This window comes from Lonchura striata, chromosome 26 (genome assembly GCF_046129695.1).
Source record: "Lonchura striata isolate bLonStr1 chromosome 26, bLonStr1.mat, whole genome shotgun sequence".
NCBI lineage: Eukaryota > Metazoa > Chordata > Aves > Passeriformes > Estrildidae > Lonchura > Lonchura striata.
The window spans coordinates 5,845,155-5,864,498 of NC_134628.1; the positions used below are offsets into that span (position 1 = coordinate 5,845,155).

At 63.7% G+C, this 19,344-nt stretch overlaps 1 protein-coding gene across 1 annotated transcript in view; it reads left to right on the forward strand.

Annotated features, from left to right (window-relative positions):
- Positions 1–15,234, forward strand: part of FOXO6 (forkhead box O6) — a 34,788-nt gene extending 19,554 nt beyond the window's left edge. The window contains exon 2 of the mRNA XM_021554833.3: positions 13,113–15,234. Within this exon, the coding sequence (XP_021410508.2) occupies positions 13,113–14,525 (1,413 nt within the window). The 3' untranslated portion in view covers positions 14,526–15,234. The remainder of the gene's footprint in view (positions 1–13,112) is intronic.
- Positions 15,235–19,344: the final 4,110 nt, after the last annotated feature.

Consider the following 19,344-nt stretch of genomic DNA (forward strand, 5'->3'; position numbering starts at 1 on the left):
AACGAGCTTGTCAGTGACATCGGGGCTCTGTGGGGTGACACCAGCAGGGATCTGTGCCGTGACTCCAAAGATCCATGAGGTGACACCAGCAGGGATCTGTGCCGTGACTCCAAAGATCCATGTGGTGACACCAGGGCTCAGCCACTGGAGTCGCACCCGGTGGGTGCCCGGAGGCTGCTGGGTCCTGGCAGTGCAGAGGGCTTTATCCTGGCACAAGGCCCTGCACATTCTGGGGCACAGGGGGCTTCGAGCCCACCCTCGGGCAGCTGAGCGTGGGGGAAGCCTCCCCTCCTCCTCCTCCTCCTCCTCCTCCTGGCCTCCTTGCTGCTGGCTCGCTGTGCTGTGAGCACAGGCTGCAGGGTGGGTCTGTCATTAGCAGGTGCAGGGGAATGGAGAAAGAAGGGTCAGCTGAGCCAGCAGGGGTGGCAGGGACACGGGAGGGGCTGTGACTGTAGTGCCCGCGTGCAGGGTGGTGCACGTTGTGCCATGAGGGTGTGACTGCAGTGTGTGACACCCCAGGGCAGGCTGGGGACATCCCGGGCAGGGCTGTGACCCACCCGGGCTGCTGTGGGGCTGGGGGCTGCTCTTTCAGCCCCCTGGGACAGATTTTACATGTTCCCTACCCCACCTTTGCCTTTGGCTCCTGCCCAGCACCCAGCAGGGGCTGAGAACCCCCCGAGCTGTGGCTGCCACCCTGGGGCATGGCAGGGATGGAGTCCCCATCCCTCTTCACCCCCAGGACCCCACACAGGAGCCACCCCAGCTGTGAGCCCCTCACCCTGCCTGCCAGGGTGACCCCTAAGAGCATCCCCCTTGGGGAGACCCCCAGGGCACCCCAGGGTTATGTGGGGGTCTCACAGATTCGTGGTTTGGGTTGGGAGGGGCCTCAAAGCCCATCTAGTGCCACCCCTGCCATGGCAGGGACACCTTCCACTGGACCAGGCTGCTCTGAGCCCTGTCCAGCCTGGCCTTGGGCACTGCCAGGGGTGATTTGCAGGATTTTGGAGGGTTTTGGAGGGTTTCAGTGTGTGCTGGCATGGGGGGATCTGGCTGAAGGCTGGCTGGGGACAGCAGCACACTGAGCAGCAGCGTGGGGACAGCAGGGACAGCCCAGAGCCTGCCGGGGTGCCATGGGCTCCACCAGAGGCACTCAACCCCTCCCTTGGCTGGAAACTGCTCCCTATTTCCAGAGGCGTTTTTAAAATAGTGCTGCTTGCCACGTTTCTGCACGGCAAGTCCCCTTGGTGAGGATTTTCTCCCTTAGAGGCATCACTGAACCCTCCCCTGCTCCACCCTCTGGGCCTGAAACCTGCAAACTGGTATAAACATTCGTTCACTTGAGCAACTGGGATTTTTTTTTTTTTTTTAATTTATTTTTTGGAATAAAACTGTTCCATGAAGAATCTCTCAGCCAAGGCCAGTTGGTGGCAGGGATGTCCCTGCTGTCCTGGCCACCCCTCTTGTCCCCATCCCCCTGAGTTCTCCCAAGCCTTTGCCATCTGTGCTTGCTGGTGGTGGGAGGAGATCTCTTGCAGGAGGAAATTCCTCCCTGGGAGGATGATGAGACCCTGGCACAGAGCAGCTGTGGCTGCCCCTGGATCCCTGGCAGTGCCCAAGGCCAGGCTGGACACTGGGGCTGGAGCAGCCTGGGACAGTGGGAGGGGTCCCTGCCGTGGCAGGGGGTGGGAAGGGACGTGCTTTAAGGTCCCTCCCAACCCAGGGAGGGATTCTCTGAGTCTAATTGAGAAGCAGATAGACAATTCAGGGATTCCCTGACTCTGAGAAGCAGAAGGCACTTTCCATGCAGGGCCAGAGCAGCTCCCATCCCCAGGAGCTGCCCTGAGGGCACAGGGAGCCTGTCCCTGCTCCTGCAGTGCTGCTGGAGCCCTGCTGGGACGCAGCTGTTGGAGAGGGTTTGGCTTTGCTCCGTGTTCCCCTGAAAGCCCCGTGAAAGGTCACGGCACAGAGGGACTCGGGGCACCCCTGTGGGGCTGCTGCTCTGCAGGGGTGAGCTGAGCGTGTGGGGCGGGAGGGGGACCCCCGGAGCAGAGCGTGGGGAACATGGGGGGACATGGGGGGACATGGGGGGACATGGAGGGGACATGGTGAGAACATGGGGGGACATGGGGAGAACATGGGGGGACATGGGGGGACATGGGGGGACATGGAGGGGACATGGTGAGAACATGGGGGGACATGGGGAGAACATGGGGGGACATAGGAGAACACAGGGAGAACATGGGGAGACACGGGGGGAACATGGGGGGACATAGGAGAACACAGGGAGAACATGGGGGGACACGGGGGGATACGGGGGGAACATGGGGGTACATGGGGAGACATGGTGAGAACATGGGGGGGACATGGGGGAACACGGTGGGACACGGGGGGAACATGGGAGAACATGGGGAGGACATGGGGGGAACAGGGGGCAACACAGGGGGACATGGGGGGACATGGTGGGGAACACAAGGGGGAACAGGGAGGACACAGGGGGACATGGGGAGAGCAGGGGGGGACACGGGGGAACAGGGGGAGCACCAGGAAATGGGGGGGGACATGGGGGAACAGGGGGAGAGAGGAACACGGGGGAATGGGGGGAACATTGGGGAACAGGGGGGACACAGGGGGACATGGGGGAACATGGGGGGAGCACGGGGGCAAGAAGGGGGGAGCAGGGGGTGCGCCCCGGTGCTGGGCTCCCTGCCCAGCCGTGCCCGGCTCGCTGGGAACAGCCCCGCTCCGGGGCAGCTCCCGGGGCTGCGGTGCTCCAGGGCTGGGCAGGACGGTGACACGAGGGTGACGTGTGCCCGTGTCCCTCTCAGGTAGCCAAGTGGCCCGGAGGTGATGTTTCATGGCGCTGCACCCTCCCGCGGGTCTCTGAGCATCGCTGCTGCTTCCCCCTTCCTCCCGCAGGCGGGGAGGAGGAGGCGTGGGTGATTTCCCTCGTGGGAACAGCCAGCTCCTCTGCCTGCTGGGGCTGGAGCCCCCCCACCCACGGGGGCTCAGCATCCTGCGTGGGGCACCTCCTGCATCCCTGGTGGCTGCTGGGTGTCCCCAGCGTCCCTGGGCAGGATTTGGTGTGCCTTGCCTGGGGCTGGGAGCAGCGCTGGGCTCTCTCAGTGTGGCACAGAACTGCCTGGGGGCACTGGGACACCCGCTGTCCCCAGCCAGCCCCGGTGCCAGCAGGGACATCAAGTGGTACCCGAGGAAAAGGGAGTGCGGCTGCTTTAATGATTTGGCTGCGGTGAGAGCTTGGTGTGGAGGAAATTGAACCCAGGGGAAAAAATCCTGTAATTTCATGCAAAAATTACATGGCAGCTCCGGGTGATTTACTGCAGCTATTTTGGTGGCCAGCTCTGGGGCGTCATTAGAGCGTTAAGGGGTAAGAGGCTGCTGCTGGAGGGGCTCCCCCAAGGCTCTGACCTGGCCTCACCTGCTGGAGGGGGGTCTGGGCGGGCAGGGAGTGCTCAGGGTGGCTTCTGTCCCCAAAAGCAGGGGGCTGATGTCCCTTAGCTGGATGTGGGCACCTTGCAGAGCATCCCTGGCTGTGGTGGCACTTCAGGTGAGCTGGGCTGCTGGAGCCCAACCCTGGGGAGTCCAAGCCTGTGCTCCCCACTTGCTCAGCACCCCCTGCCCCACAGCATCCCCGTGGGGCTGGCTGAGAGCTGGGCGGGCACTGGGAGCTGGCACAGGCCCCCAGGGTGGCACTACAAGGTGCCCAGGGCAGGTGGCTCAGCTGCTCTGAGGGTGAGCTGGTGCCCGTGCCAGGGCCACAGAGCTGAGATGGGCAACGCAGCAGCTCCGCTGGTGCCTAAGCCCCTTCCCTCTGGCAGCGTTCAGGCAGGGATGCAGGACATGCAGGAGGTGGGCAGGGCTCCTGCTGTCCCCTGCCAGCCCCACAGTGGCACCTGCAGCCCGCAGGCAGCGACCCCACGGCCAGGGAGGGTGTGGGGCCAGCCCAGCTCCGTGCCACTGGGTGCCAGGGTGAGCTGCAGCTGGGTGCCCACAGCTCTGTGGGGCTCCTGCAGGGAGTGGGGAAAGGCTGGGCTCTCCCCAAACATCCCCCAGTCCCACAGGGGGGTCCCCAGCTCCCCAGCCCTGCCCGTGTCCCCCGAGGGGAGCGTGTGCCTGCTCGTTATCCTCAGCCCTGCTCTGATCTAATGAGCCCTCCGGGAGCGCGTGGGGCACGGGGGGTGCTGGGGGATGGGCAGAGGTGTGGTTCTGCAGGCAGGGATCACTGCCTTCATCACCATCAGCACCCCCGGGCTCCTCTTCTGCTCCTCAGGTTGGCCCTTCGAGGTGCAGCACAGACCCTCGGGGCGGTGGGGCAGGACAGGGCTTGGGGAGACACCGTGGGGTGATGGGACCTCTCCCAGCCATGCTGGGACCAGCTCTTGTGTCCCCTCCTGTCCTGGAGCAGCTGGGGAGCTGCTGTGGCTGGAGGAGAGGGTGTCACACCGAGCCCCAGCACTGCCAGGGTGGGTCTGGGGCTGTTCTGGCTCCATCAGGAGAAGCTCAGGGTAGGAGGTGTCTTTGTGCTGGCTGTGGGAGCTGGATTGACCGGGCAGGTGTTCCCCCAGAACTGAAATCACTCAATACCAGTCCTAATTTGTTCTCCATCCATCCATCCGTCCGTCCGTCCGTCCGTCCGTCCATCTGTCCGCCCGTCCATCCATCCATCATCCATCCATCCATCCATCCATCCCTCCATCATCCATCCATCCATCATCCATCCATCATCCATCCATCCATCCATCCATCCATCATCCATCCATCCATCCATCCCTCCATCCATCCATCCGTCCATCCATCCATCATCCATCCATCCATCCATCCCTCCATCCATCCCTCCATCCATCCATCCATCCATCCATCCATCCATCCATCCATCATCCATCCATCCTTCCATTAATCCATCCATCCATCATCCATCCATCCATCCATCCATCCATCCATCCATCCCTCCATCCATCCATCCGTCCATCCATCCATCCATCCATCCATCCATCCTCTTCTCCCCAGGCTGTGGTGCCCGGATCTCTGGGAGCGTTTTGCCAACGCTCTGGGGTACAGCTCGGGGTTGTTGGGGTGTCTGTGCAGGACCAGGAGCTGGGCTCGATGATCCTGGTGGGTCCCTCCCGGCCTGGCAGACCCTGTGGTTCTCTGACCCTCGCTGGGACCTGGTGGCCGAGCTGGTGTGACCCAGTGACCACAGAGAAGCTGCTGGTGCTGTGTGTGTCCCCTCTGGGCCTCAGGGAAAGCGACTCCACAGGGTGGGCTCTGCAGGGGCCCTGCCAGGGCAGGCAGGGTGCTCCTGCCTCTGAAGGGGACACGGAGTGATGGCAGCTGGCTAAAATAAAGCAGCTGACGTGGCAACGGCAGCAGTGCCAGGGCTGGGAGAGGCACGCTGGGCCGGGTGTGCCACCTCTGCCACGCACACACTGGCACTCTGCTTCCAGCCTGGGCATGAGGAGCGTCCCTAGGGGCCAGAGTGCCCTCCTGGCTGGGCGTGCAGGGGTCTCAGCCCTGAGTGCAGATCCAGGCACCCCGTGGGGTGCCCCCCCGGCACTCGGTGCCAGGCCAGGGGCACAGGCTGCAGTGTGGGGTGCCCTGGTGTCCCTGGGCACGGGCTGTGGGGGTTTGATGGGTGTCAGTCGTGTCTCGGGTGGGTTTGGGAGCTGTTTGTGGTCAGCAGGGGAAGGGAGGCACTGGGGCAGCTGTGGAACAACCTCAGGTGCTGAGTGCACAGCGGGGGTGAGGGGCAGCTCTGTGCCAGGGGGTGCAGGGGGGTCAGAGCCACTGAGAACCAGCAGGATTTGTGGTGGAGATGGGCCAGGACCAGGCAGGGAATGGACATCACCCCAGGGACCCATCCAGTTCCACAGCACCTCCACTGGTTCTGAAACCAGCCTGGAGCCCGGGCAGCCCCAGCCAGGCTGGTTTTGGGGTTGGGATGGGGCAGCTGAGTCCTGGCAGAGGCTCAGGGTGGTGCTTTCCCCCCTGGACCTTCTCTTCCAGGGGAGGTTGGTGTGGGGCACGCCAGCCCCAGCCCCGGCATGGCAGAAGGAGGTGGGCAGGGGGTGGCACAGCCTGCGGGATCCCAGCCCCGCATTCCCGAGTGCGGAGCTGCTCTGGAGGCACAGGGCACCGCGCACGGGGTCTGTGTGCCCCACAGGGGCACGGCGGGACCCCTGCCGGGGGTGGCACCGGGGGGCACACAGCGGGGCCGGGGGGATGCTCAGGGAGGGTTCAGGCTGCAGCACCGCAGCCCCAGCTGTCCCTCGGCTGCTCGGGGGTGATTAGCGGTCCCTAATGAGCTGTCGCGGCGCTGGGGGGGATGCGGGGATGCTCCGGCCGTGCCGCCCTGGGCTCCTCGCGTGTCAGCCACCTGCGAGCCACGGCGGCCCCTCGCTCCTCTAATGGGCTTTTGGTTCAATTAGCGGCACGTCAGCCCCGCTCTGCTCAGCCGGAGCGCTGACCCGAACGCGCTGCCGCCGGCGAGACCCCCGCGGGGAGCCGCCCCCCAAACCTGCCCCTGCCCCTGCCCGGCCCTTCCGCGGGCACCGGCGGCTCTGCCCGCTCCAGCCCCGGGCAAGGACGAGCCGGGGAGGGGCACAGGAGGGGGCACAGGATGGGCAAAGGATGGGCACAGGAGGGGCACAGGAGGGGGCACAGGAGGGGCACAGGATGGGCACAGGAGGGGCACAGGAGGGGCAGAGGAGGGACATAGGATGGGGCACAGGAGGGGCATTGAGGGGGCACAGGAGGGGCACAGGGTGGGCAAAGGATGGGCACAGGAGGGGCACAGGATGGGGTACAGGAGGGGGCACAGGAGGGGCAGAGGAGGGACATTGGATGGGGCACAGGAGGGGCACAGGATGGGGTACAGGAGGGGGCACAGGTGGGGCACGGGATGGGGTACAGGAGGGGCACAGGAGGGGGCACAGGAGGGGCACAGGAGGGGCACAGGATGGGGTACAGGAGGGGCAGAGGAGGGACATTGGATGGGGCACAGGAGGGGCATTGAGGGGGCACAGGAGGGGCACAGGAGGGGCACAGGAGGGGCACAGGAGGGGTACAGGATGGGGTACAGGAGGGGCACAGGAGGGGCACAGGATAGGGTACAGGATGGGGTACAGGAGGGGCACAGGATAGGGTACAGGATGGGGTACAGGATGGGGTACAGGATAGGGTACAGGATGGGGTACAGGAGGGGCACAGGAGGGGCACAGGATAGGGTACAGGATGGGGTACAGGATGGGGTACAGGAGGGACACAGCCCTGGCTCCCGAGGGGGATGTGGCAGATGGGACCTGGGGATCAGCTGCTGCTGGGGGGCTGAGACAGAACAAGGGGATGGAGGGGCTTGTGGGGCACTGTGGGGGGGATGGAGGGGTTTGTGGGGCATTGGGGGAGGTGGAGGGGTTTATGGGGCATTGAGGATTCTGGGGGGGCTTGTGGGGCATTGAAGGGTTCAGGGGGCTTATGGGGCATTGTGGGGCCTAGGGATGCTGTGGGGCACTGAGCAGGTCTGGCTGTGGGCTGGCACGGGGCACCAAGGAGCTGGTGAAGCTGTGAGGTGCTGTGGGGCACAGCGTGGGTGCTGCAGAGGGCTGCTGTGAGGCTTGTGTGGGGCAGTGCCGAGGCTGTGGGGTGGCTGTGTGGGGCAGGGCAGCCTGGAGGGCAGCATGGGGGCTGCTGCGGGGCAGCAACGCCCTGCCAAGCTGTGGGGCTGCGCAGGAGCTGCTCCTGCCCAGCAAGGCACCGTGGGGCCGCAGGGACGCGGGGAGCTCCCGGGGCTGCTCCCAGCAGCCAGGCTGGTGGGATTCCGTGGGGCTGGGTCCCGGTGTGGGGCTGGAGGAGCCCTGGCACACGTTGGGCTGGATTTACAGCCGTTCCCTGCCACCCCCCGCCTGGATCCGTGGGCTTCCCCTTGCTGGGGTCACCCAGCTGTGCAGGGAGAGCTGGGGTGGGCCAGCGGTGGTGTGGGGCTGATTTGGATGGGAACGGTGTGGGGCTCATGTGGGTCACGATTCTGTGGGACAGGCTGATGTGGGGATGGGCTGATGTGGGTCAGAATGGTGTGGGGCTGGTGTGGGGCTGATTTGGGGTGGGCTGATGATGTGAGGTGGGCTGATGATATGGTGTGGGTTGATGTGGGTCAGGATGGTGTGGGGCGGGTTGATGTGGGGTGGGCTGATATAGGGTGAGCTGATTTGGGGTGGGCTGATGCTGTGGGGGCAGGCTGATGTGGGGCGGGCAGATGTGGAGTGGGATGATGTGGGGCGGGATGATGTGGGTCAGGCTGATGTGGGGCGGGATGATGTGGGTCAGGCTGATGTGGAGCAAGATGATGTGGATCAGGCTGATGTGGGGCAGGCCGATGTGGGGCGGGATGATGTGGGACAGGCTGATGTGGGATGAAGCTCTGTTGAGGCTGTTGGCAGCCTCTGCCCTCTGGAATATTTCCTCCAGCAGTGGCAATTTTGATGTGCAAGAGGTGAATAAGGATCAATGAACCCCTGGAGCCGTTTTTGTGCTGCTGGCAGAACTCTTGTTAGTGACCCTGTCCCTGTCCCTGTCCCTGTCCCTGTCCCTGTCCCTGTCCCTGTCCCTGTCCCGGTCCCTGTCCCTGTCCCTGCTTCCTCCTGTCAGCCGTGCTGAACCCGCAGCAGGTAACGGTCTCCTTGGCTGGCTGTGGACAGACAGACAGACAGACAGACAGCCAGACTGCCAGGCTGGCAGCTGTGGGGAGCAGCTGGGGCTGGCTCGGTGCTGGGCAGCCAGCAGCGAGGGGTGGCAGCAGCGCTGGGGACAGCAGAGGGGTGCGGGGACGTGGCAGCGATGTGAGCGCCTCGTTTGCTCTCCCCACCCTGCCAGGACCTGCTCTTGCTCTTGCACTCGTGTCCCCGCACCCTGCTCTCCCCGGGGCACACGGAGGGGAGCTCAGCCCCACTCCTGCACCCCGACACTCGTGGGTACCCCGAGGCGGGGCTGGCAGCCTGGCACCTGCGGCTGGGCTGGGCAGCGCTGCCCGAACTGGGGGCTCATTTCGGGGTCCGAGGCTCATCTCGGGGGTCGATGCTCATTTCGGGAGTCCGGCCTCGGGGAATGGCTTCCGGCCGCACCATCCTCATCATCATCGTCACCATCGCTGCCAGCTGCCCATTGACAGTCAAGTCACTCTCCCGAACAATGGGTCCGGCTAATCCTTTTACAATGGCACTAATTGCTAATCAGACCGATTTCACACTGCCTGTTCCCCTGACAATGAGGCTCGCCGGAGGAGGGCTCCTGGGGGGGTGAGGGGCTCTGTGGGTGCCCACAGCCCCCCCCCCAGGCCCCGCAACAGGACCAGCCCCCGGCAGACGGGCACCGGCATGGCACTGGGGTCCTGCAGCTTGGCAAAGCCTCCGGCAGCTGCTGGCTGGCACGGGCTCAGCCTCGCCCTGCCCTGGTGCCAGCCAGGGCTGAGCAGGGGCTGCGGTGCGCCTGTAGCCCTGGTGCCACCTCCAGCCTGCCCTTGTGTCCCCAGAGCATCCCTGTCCCCTCGGCAGGGCTGCGGGGGCGTGCGGGGCCTGGCGTGCGGGTGTCACCCCGGCACGGGCTGGATGTCACCCCCAACACGGGCTGGATGTCACCCCCGGCACGGGCTGGATGTCACCCCTAACACAGGCTGGATGTCACCCCCGGCACGGGCTGGATGTCACCCCGGCACGGGCTGGATGTCACCCCGGCACGGGCTGGATGTCACCCCCAACACGGGCTGGATGTCATCCCTAGCACGGGCTGGATGTCACCCCTAACACAGGCTGGATGTCACCCCCAGCACGGGCTGGATGTCACCCCCAGCACAGGCTGGATGTCACCCTCAGCACGGGCTGGATGTCACCCCTAACACAGGCTGGATGTCATCCCTAGCACGGGCTGGACGTCACCCCCAGCACGGGCTGGATGTCACCCCTAACACGGGCTGGATGTCACCCCCGGCACGGGCTGGCTGTGAACCGGGACCCGGTGCCTCTGCCTGGTGCTGTTTTTGGGGTTTGGGCACCGGGGGCTGCGGGGCCATGTGGGGCCGGGTGGGCAGAGTGGGGCTGAGCCGTGGAGCGGGCTGGACAGACAGGGGGACAGACAGGGGGGACAGGGGGGACAGGGGGGACAGACAGGGGGACAGACAGGGGGACAGACAGGTGGGACAGGGGGACAGACAGGGGGGACAGGGGGGACAGGGGGGACAGGGGGACAGACAGGTGGGACGGGGGACAGACAGGGGGGACAGGGGGGACAGGGGGGACAGGGGGACAGACAGGTGGGACAGGGGGACAGACAGGGGGGACAGGGGGGACAGGGGCACAGGAGAGATGGGCAGGGAGGCACGGCGCGGGCACAGGGCACGGCCAGCCCCGCAGTGGTGCAGGGCAGGGAATGGTGTCCCTGGGGTGGCACCATCCTTTCCTGAGCCCAGGGCACCCCTTGCCAAGGCAGCTGCTGTCCCCTGTGCATCAGGGGCACGCTGCCCGGGGGCTGCGGGACGCTGGGTGCCCTGCCCGCTGTTGATCAGCTCCCGGCCCGCCCCAGCGCAGCCCCCGCCCCGCTCCGTGCGCCCCGAGCCGCGGGCAGCCGAGCGTGTCGGGGTGCTAATGAGGAGAGAGCCGGGTGTGCTGCACCTTGCACTTAATTGCTGCTGTCTTCTGGCTCCTAATGAAGCTGGGCTGCAGGAGAAGCGGCAGCCTGTCCTCGCCTCCTCTCCCTCGGGCAGCCTGACCCTGCCAGCCCTGCCCGCAGCCTCGGGGGGTGCAGCGTGCCCTGTGCTCCCTCTGGGCTGGGAGGGGGCACGCTGAATGTCACCCCTGTCCAGCTGTGACATGCCCAAAGCCCGTCCCCTCTCCCCGTGCTCCGCATGGCAGCTCCAGCCCTGCTGCACAGGCTGCAGCATCTCCTGCTCAGGGTGCTGGGCAGACCTGGCAGTGCTGGCAGGGAGGGACTGCGGCCGTGGCAGGGTCCCCACTCCTGCCAGGGGCCCAGCACTGACTGGGCATCACTCCAGAAGCCCAGCTTTGGCATCCCCAGCTCCCCGCTGTCTGTGGGTGCAGGGCAGTGCCCAGGGGCTGAGCTGGCTGGAGGCTCTGGCCGTGCCAGGGCAGTGACAGCCACGTGCTGTGCTTCTGGCCCTGCTGCTTGACCGGTGGCTGGGTCCTGGAAGGGAGTTTGGATCATCCTGTGGCTTGAGGAGAGGTGCTGGGAGGGTCAGGGGGGCTCTCCCTGCCAGGAAGGCTGCCAGGCTTTGACTTGCTCTGCTTGAAGGTGGCAAGCATGGGTTGGGCAGCTGTGTCCCAACCAGCCCCTGGGCCCCCTCCCCAGCCGTGCAGGAAGGGGTTAATGGCTGGCCCATACCTGCAGTTGCATTTTAAAGATGTGAAATTAAAGCCCGTAATTTATTCTCCCCACACACGAAGGAGCAATTAGTTCTAAACACGGCTTAATCAGTCAGTGCGAGATTGATTTCTGTAGACTTGGATTTGGTGGCTGCTGGCAAGGAGCCAGCCTGGGAGCAATCTCCAAATAAATGAAGTGCAGAGAAGTAAGCCATTACATAATATGATAGATGAGGCTGGAGCTCACTTGCCTCTTCATTAGTATTCCACTGTACACCACAACAGCACCAAACTTTCTCCCCTCTGCCGTGGGTTCCTCCCCCTCCTCGTCCTTCTGCCCCTCCTGCAGCTGGGAAGGGGCTGGGGAGGTGCCTCCCCTCTCCAGCAGCCCCTGGGCAGCCCCGAGCCTTGGGGCAGAGCTGGGGAAGGGTCTCTGTGCTGCAGAATGAGGCCCTTCCCTGGCCTGCATCTTGCCTTTTTCCTCTGGGGAAACTGAGGCACAGGGAGCTGGGGTGGCATCCCTTGAGCTGCGTGTCAGCAGGGAGAGGCAGGTGTCAGAGAATACTGCTCTTGTTTGGCTTGGGAGGGACCTCAAAGGTCATCCCACCCCTGCCATGGCAAGGACCTCTCCCACTGTTCCCAGGAGCTCCCAGTGTCCAGCCTGGCCTTGGGCACTGCCAGGGATCCAGGGGCAGCCCCAGCTGCTCTGGGAATTCCAGCCCAGCCCCTGCCCACCCTGCCAGGGAACAATTCCCAATTCCCAATCTCCCACCCAGCCCTGCCCTCGGGCAGTGGGAGCCATTCCCTGTGTCCTGTCCCTCCATCCTTGTCCCCAGTCCCTCTCCAGCTCTCCTGGAGCCCCTCCAGGCCCTGCAGGGGCTCTGAGCTCTCCCTGGAGCTTCTCCTCTCCAGGGAGCACCCCCAGCTCTCCAGCCTGGCTCCAGAGGGGCTCCAGTCCTGCAGCAGCTCCAGGGGCTGCTCTGGGCCAGCTTTAACAGGTCCATGTCCTTGCTGTGCTGGGGATCACAGGGCTGGAGGCAACTCTGCGGATGGGGGTCTCACAAGAGCCAAGGGGAAGAATCCCCTCCCTTGCCCTGCTGGTCTGGCAGGCATTTGGGGACAAGGTGTGACATGGTGCCAGCAGGTTTTGGGCTGTGCTGTTGCTGATGTGCCCTGCACAGGGCACTTTTTGGTGCTGAGGGTGGACAGGAGAACACTCCAAATGATGCCAGGCAGGGGAAAGGGCTTGGAATCCCTCCAAAGGGATCCCCCCTGCCTGTGGAGCTGGTGGGGAGTGGGCTGGGATCTCCACAGAGGTGCTGGCTGTGCTGGGAGCAACCTGTGGGATGGGCTGGGCTGGAGGGATGGATGGAGGAGCCCTGGGCCTGTGTGTGCTCCTGACTCTGCCACTGCCTTTGTTGCCTCTCCACCCTGTCCCTCCTGCCAGGGAAGGAAGGTTCTCTGAGAGCTGGCCCTGGCTGCCGAGGGTCCCTGGGACGTGTGCTAAGAGGCTCCCCGTCCCTGCCGTGACAGGAACTGTGCCAAAGACAGGGCTGTGACCCACGGCGTGTGGGAGCCGAGCTCTGCCAGCCCCAACCCTCGGCTCAGACACCCGGGGGATGGAGCCCAGCTGTCCCACGGTGCCCCACGTACCCCCAGCCCCGTGGGCGTCCCTTTCCTTGGGCGGTGCTGTCCTTGCTGACCCTCCCGCTGTCCTTGCTGTCCCCGCAGAACTCCATCCGGCACAACCTGTCCCTGCACACCCGCTTCATCCGCGTGCAGAATGAGGGCACCGGCAAGAGCTCCTGGTGGATGCTGAACCCCGAGGGCGGCAAGACGGGCAAGACGCCGCGGCGGCGCGCCGTGTCCATGGACAACAACAGCAAGTTCCTGCGCATCAAGGGCAAGGCCAGCAAGAAGAAGCAGCTGCAGGTGACGCAGGAGCGCGGCGAGGACAGCCCGTCCTCCCAGCAAGCCAAGTGGTCGGAGAGCCCCGCGTCCCACGCCAGCGACGAGTACGACGCCTGGGCGGACTTCCGGACGCGGGCCAACTCCACGGCCAGCACGCTGAGCGGGCGCCTCTCGCCCATCATGGCCAACCACGAGCCGGACGAGCTGGAGGAGGACGACGGTACCCCCTCGTCCCCGCTGATGTACCCCAGCCCTTCCAGCACCATGTCTCCGTCCCTCAGCGCCCGCTGCTCCGTGGAGCTGCCCCGGCTGACCGACCTGACCGGCACCATCAGCCTGAACGAGAGCCTGGGGGAGAGCATGCTGGAGGACCTGCAGGACGGCTACAGCATGAGCCCCTCCCAGCAGCTCCCCCCGGCCGCCCTGCGGCAGCGCAGCTCCAGTTTCACCTTCAACTCCAAGTGCTCCAGCATGGGGGCCGCCTCCAACACCTACTGTGGGACCATCTACAGCCAGCCGGCCATGGGCCTCATGCGCCGCCTGCCCATGCAGACCATCCAGGAGAACAAGCAGGCCACCTTCTCGCCCGTCAGCTCCTACAGGAACGCCTCGCTGCAGGACCTGCTCTCCTCCATCTCCTACGCGCACAAGGAGAGCATGGTCCCGGGGGACCTGCCCCTGCCGCCGGCCGGCCCCGTGGTGCCGGCCCGTGGCCACAGACACAACCCGCTGCTGTGCGGGGCCGGGGAGCAGGGCCTGTCCTCCTACCCGCCCCACCCGGGCTCTCTCATGAAGAGCAACGCGTTGTACCACCCGTCACCAGCCGGCCACCACCCTGCGGTCAACACCAGTGCCTTAGCCAATCCTGTCAGCCTTATGAGCCTGCCCAGTGACTCGTGCAGCATGACGGCCGTGCCGCACCACGGGCACCTGCATTCCTACGCCAATAACCAAGGGGCACACATGAGCTTGCTGGATTCGCTGCAGGGCCCCTACCCGGGGGCCGTCCACCCCCCCGTGTTGGGCCAAGACAGGTTCCCAGCAGACCTGGACCTGGACATGTTCAACGGGAGCCTGGAGTGCGACGTGGAGTCCATCATCCTGAATGACTTTATGGACAGCGACGAGATGGACTTCAACTTCGACTCGGCCCTCCCGCCGCAGAACGGGCTCAACGTGCCCGCGCTGCCCGGGGGGCCGCAGCCCACGAACCAGAGCTGGGTGCCCGGGTGACGCCTGCCCCGGCGCGGGCTCGCCACCGGGAAGCCACGAAGGGAACACTGAGACTAACTTTTTTTTTTCCTTTCTCTTCTGCCTTTGTTTGTTAAGATAGGCCAGAGCCATCAGTCTGAGCTTAAGGTCGAACATGAAACACGAGCCGGAGGGTCAAATGTTGAGATGGGGGAGGACCCCCAGCCCCACGTGTGCCCGGTCTGCAGGTCCTGCCAGCATCCTCTGGGGGACACAGGGCCGGAGCCAGGCAGATCCAGGGGGTAGCAGGAAGGGAAAGCCTTTCCAGACGGTCCCAGTGCCCCTGGTAATGGTGCCAGTTTGATTTGCCCTTGGGCTGGGGGACAGAGTGGTGATGGCTGGTGGTGTGGGACCCCTCCAGCATGGGCATCCCCCCTGGGAAAGAACTCTTCTCTGAGCCCCCTTGGGAAATGAGTCCTCTGGGTAGAGCTGTCAGCAGTGGGGGCCCTGCCCTAGGGCAAGGGGTGGCTATTGACCCCTCAGTCCTGGTGGAGATGGGAGCTCTGCTGAGCCCACACCCCCAGTGTCCTCGTGTGGCTCCAGGCAGGTTTCCTTACCGAGCAGGGAGAAGGGGGTGGTGATGGTGATGCTGGGAGCAGCATCTCAGCAGCCCCGGGGCCTGGGGGTGCTGGGGAAGGCTGCAGCCCCTGCCCGGAGCAGGCTGGGCATGATCCAGGGGGTCCTGCTGGGAGTGGGGGTCCCCTGAGCTGGAGGCTGGGGGGCAGCTCGCAGGGGCGGGGAGGGGGGCGTATTTATTTGATTTCATGCACTCTTTTGCCATTGAGTTTTTGCATTGGAAGGAAGAAAGGGTCGAGCTTAGGGAGAGGAGAGAGAGGCCATGGGCAGCACTAGTGGCTGTGTCCCATCACATGGCTCATCCTGGCTTGGCCATGGGGGTGTTGGATGTTGGGGTGAAAGCTGGGGGGCTGTGATGTGGGCCATCCTCGAGGAGGGGCTGTGTGGTGGCCAGGCCTCTGGACGCAGCGTGGGCTCCATCCTGCTCCAAGCTTGGGTGACCCGCATTGCTCAGGGAGGTGCCACAGGGGCCCCAGCCAGGGCTGTGGGACTCCTGGGGGGTCAGTGCCACCATGCCTGTCCCTGTGTCTCACTGCCCACCCCTGGGGTGTCAGGAGAGCTGATCCAGGAGCTGTCAGCAAGAGGGGTGCACCCGCCTGCCAGGGGCTGGGGTTCATGGGGGTGAGGACCATGACTCACGCGTAGTCCTGCTGTGTGTTAGTGCTCTGTGGGGCAGGAGAGAGCCAGGGATGCCCCGGCCATTCTGCACAGCTGCCAGGAGCAGCAGGGTTTGAGGGGTTCAGCAGGAGCCAGTGGTCTGGAGATGATGGAGGGGCTGGGAGGAGGTGGTGGGAGCTGCTGCTCTGTCCTGTGGGGTCTCTGCTCAGCCGTTCTTCCTCCTGGGCACCACAGGCTCTGTGTGACCCCCAGCCCCTGGCTTGCAGCGGGGTCAGTGCACTGAACCAGCACATTTTCCCAGCCCAGCTCTTCCCTTCCTGCCCCAGCACCAGCTCCTATGCCAGGAGCAGGCGCTGGGTCCCAGGCAGCCACAGGGACAGCCTGGCAGCCCCAGGTCAGGGCAGGGGGACCCGTGGGTGGCACCTCCTGCTCCTCTCCTGACCCACACAGCTGTGGCAGAGCGTGACAGAGGAGCCCCATGTGCTCACCTTCACCCAGGGCGCATGGCAGGCACGGTCTCTAAAGACATTCTTACAAGTTAATTAATTATGTTTACATTATTTGATCATGTACAGAATTTAATATATTCTATTATATATAATCTTTCTTGAATGCTTTTTTAAAAAGGATTATTCTTTGGTCAGGATCATTACCGCATTCCTTTTATACACCACCTCTCGTTTCAGGCATCTTTCAAACCCTTGGAAACCGACTGCAAATGGCTATTTAATCCCCGACCCCCCAGTTCAGCACGTGGGTGTGAGGGACCCAGAGGCAGGAGGAGAGCAAACGGGGGCTCTGCCCCCCAGGAATGGGAGAAAGGGAAGCAGCCCTGGCTCCCCCAGCCATCTGCCCTGCAGGCACAGACCCAGCAGCGCACCAGCACTCGGGCACGGAGCCGGGATTGTCCCACGCGGGGGTCCCCGAGCCCCCCTTGGTGTCACAGAGGCTGGCCGGCCATCACCGTGGCGGGGGAGCCACTCCAGCAGCAGGAGGGAAGCATCCCCTTGTCCCCTTGTCCCCTTGCCCCCTGTGCCCGCCCTGCCGCCCCGCGCCCCTGCCCCGCTGCGTGGGCACGGCCCCTGGCCAAGCTGTGTCGTGGTTCGTGACCGTGGGGTTGTCGTGTGTGCGGTGCAGTCGTGTTGGTAACGTCGTGTGTTCAGTCGTCCTGCGGGGCGAGGGGCGAGGGGCGGGCACGGGCGCCGGGGCGGCTGCAGGGTCATGGCACGGCCGGCTCTGCCAGGGCACCAGAGCGCCGGGCAGGTGGGGCCGTGGTGGGCAGGAGGGTGGTGGTGATGGACTGGGGGTGTTGGGGCTGTGCAGGTGGGGCCGTGGTGGGCAGGAGGGTGGTGGTGACGGGTTGGGGGTGTTGGGGCTGTGCCCCGTTGGGGAGGTGACACCAGGGCTTTGTGTCACTGGCTGAGGCTCTGGGTTCCCTCTCTGGAGGCCACCTCACTGAGCATCAACCTCCCCTCTCCATCACCCCACAGTGCCCCTCTGGAGACCTGGAGCTCCCTCCCTGCTCCCACCCTGCCCAGCCTGGAGCCGGGGTGGGGGGACACCCAGGGCCCCCCCGGTTTGCTTCCCCCGGCGGTTTTGGGTCTGTTTCCCTCGTATTTATAACTGTACAGACTGGGGGGGAGGGTCTCATCTCTCACACGCATCTATCGTAGGCAATGGTAACTTTCTTGGTTGTGCTATTAGAGTTTGTGTATGTGGCAATGTAAAGAACTGTGTATAGTGCATTGTACAGCATATTTTCATGAATAAAATTGTTTTAAATATTACAAGGTGGGGTTGCTGCTGCGTCAGTGCTTGTGTGTCTGGGCTGAGAGAGGGGTGGTGCCCCCAGGGAAGCTGAGGAACACGGGAGAGTTACCAAGGGGGAGGTGGGATGTTTGGTGAAAGAGCTTGCACCCAGAGCATGGAGGTGGTTGGGATGTGGAGGTCACAGAACCATAGAATCATCATGGAAAAGGAGACTCAGGGCTGACCTCAGCGCTCTCTGCAGCTCCTGGAAGGTGCCTGTGCCCAGCTGGGCTGGGCTCTTTCTCCAGGAGCTGACAGAACCAGAGGACACAGCCTCAGCTGCCCCAGGGAAATCCAGGCTGGGTGTCAGGAGAAAGTTTTTCATGGCAAGAGTGACAAAGTTCTGGAATGGCTGCCCGGGGAGGTGGTGCAGTCACCATCCCTGGGTGTGTTTGAAACAAGCCTGGATGTGGCACTGGGTGCCAGGGTTGAGTTGAGGGGCTGGGGCTGGGCTGGACTGGATGGTCTGGAAGGTCTCTTCCAGCCTGGTGATTCTGTGAATTCTGTGAATTAAGAAAAGTTCTCTAAGACCAGGGAGTCCAACCATTCCCCAGCACTTCCAAATTCAGTACAAACCCATAACCCCAAATGTCACATCCACACATCTTTTAAGTCCCTCCAGTGACTGCAACACTGCCCTGGACAATTTGTGACTTACAATCCTTCCCATGAAGAAATTTCCCCTAAAATCCAACCTGGCCCAGCCTGAGGCCGTTCCCTCTCCTCCTGTCCCTGTTCCCTGGAGCAGAGCCCGACCCCCCGACTGTCCCCTCCTGGCAGGAGCTGTGGACAGTGAGCAGTCATGGTCTCACCTGGACACAGATCTCTGGACGTTGTCCTGGCCACTCTATAATTAAATGTATTTATTGACTTCTACCAGAATATTTTCAGACGTGTCCTACCTCAGGGTCACTGCTGCAGTGGTAGGGGACAGTGTCCAGCTCGTGTGGGTGCTCGAGCCCGGCACCCAATGCCCCAAGCCCCTCACTTCTGCCAGGCTCCCTAGGCTGGTCCCCAGCCACTGGCCTGGAAAAATTCTGGAAATCTCCCTTTCCTTCTGCTATTGGATCTGTTTGAATTGAAACTTCCCCTTCACAGAATCACAGACTCACTGGGTTGGAAGAGACCTGCAAAATCATCGAGTCTAACCCAGCCCCAGCCCCTCAACTCAACCCTGGCACCCAGTGCCACATCCAGGCTTGTTTTAAACACACCCAGGGATGGTGACTGCACCACCTCCCCGGGCAGCCATTCCAGAACTTTGTCACTCTTGCCATGAAAAACTTTCTCCTGACACCCAGCCTGGATTTCCCTGGGGCAGCTGAGGCTGTGTCCTCTGGTTCTGTCAGCTCCTGGAGAAAGAGCCCAGCCCAGCTGGGCACAGGCACCTTTCAGGAGCTGCAGAGAGCGCTGAGGTCACCCTGAGTCTCCTTTTCTCCAGGCTGAGCACCCCCAGCTCCCTCAGCCATTCCTCACAGGGTTGGTGCTCCCAGCCCCTCTCCAGCCTCGTTGTCCCCTCTGGATGTGCTCAAGAATCTCAAGGTCCTTCCCAAACCGAGGGGCCAGGACAGGACAGAGCCCTCCAGGATGATCTCCTGGTTCTCCAGGTTCTCCTCCCAGCACTGCAGCCCCCACATGCTGAGCATCTCCAGACAGCTCCTGAGCACAGCCCCATTCTCCATCCATGGTTGTCCTCCTTGCAGAGGCTCAGCCGAGCCGAGTGCTGACAGCCTGTGCCTGCTCTGCACGCACTGACCTTCTCCCAGTGCCATCTCTGAATGCCACCACGTCACCAGCA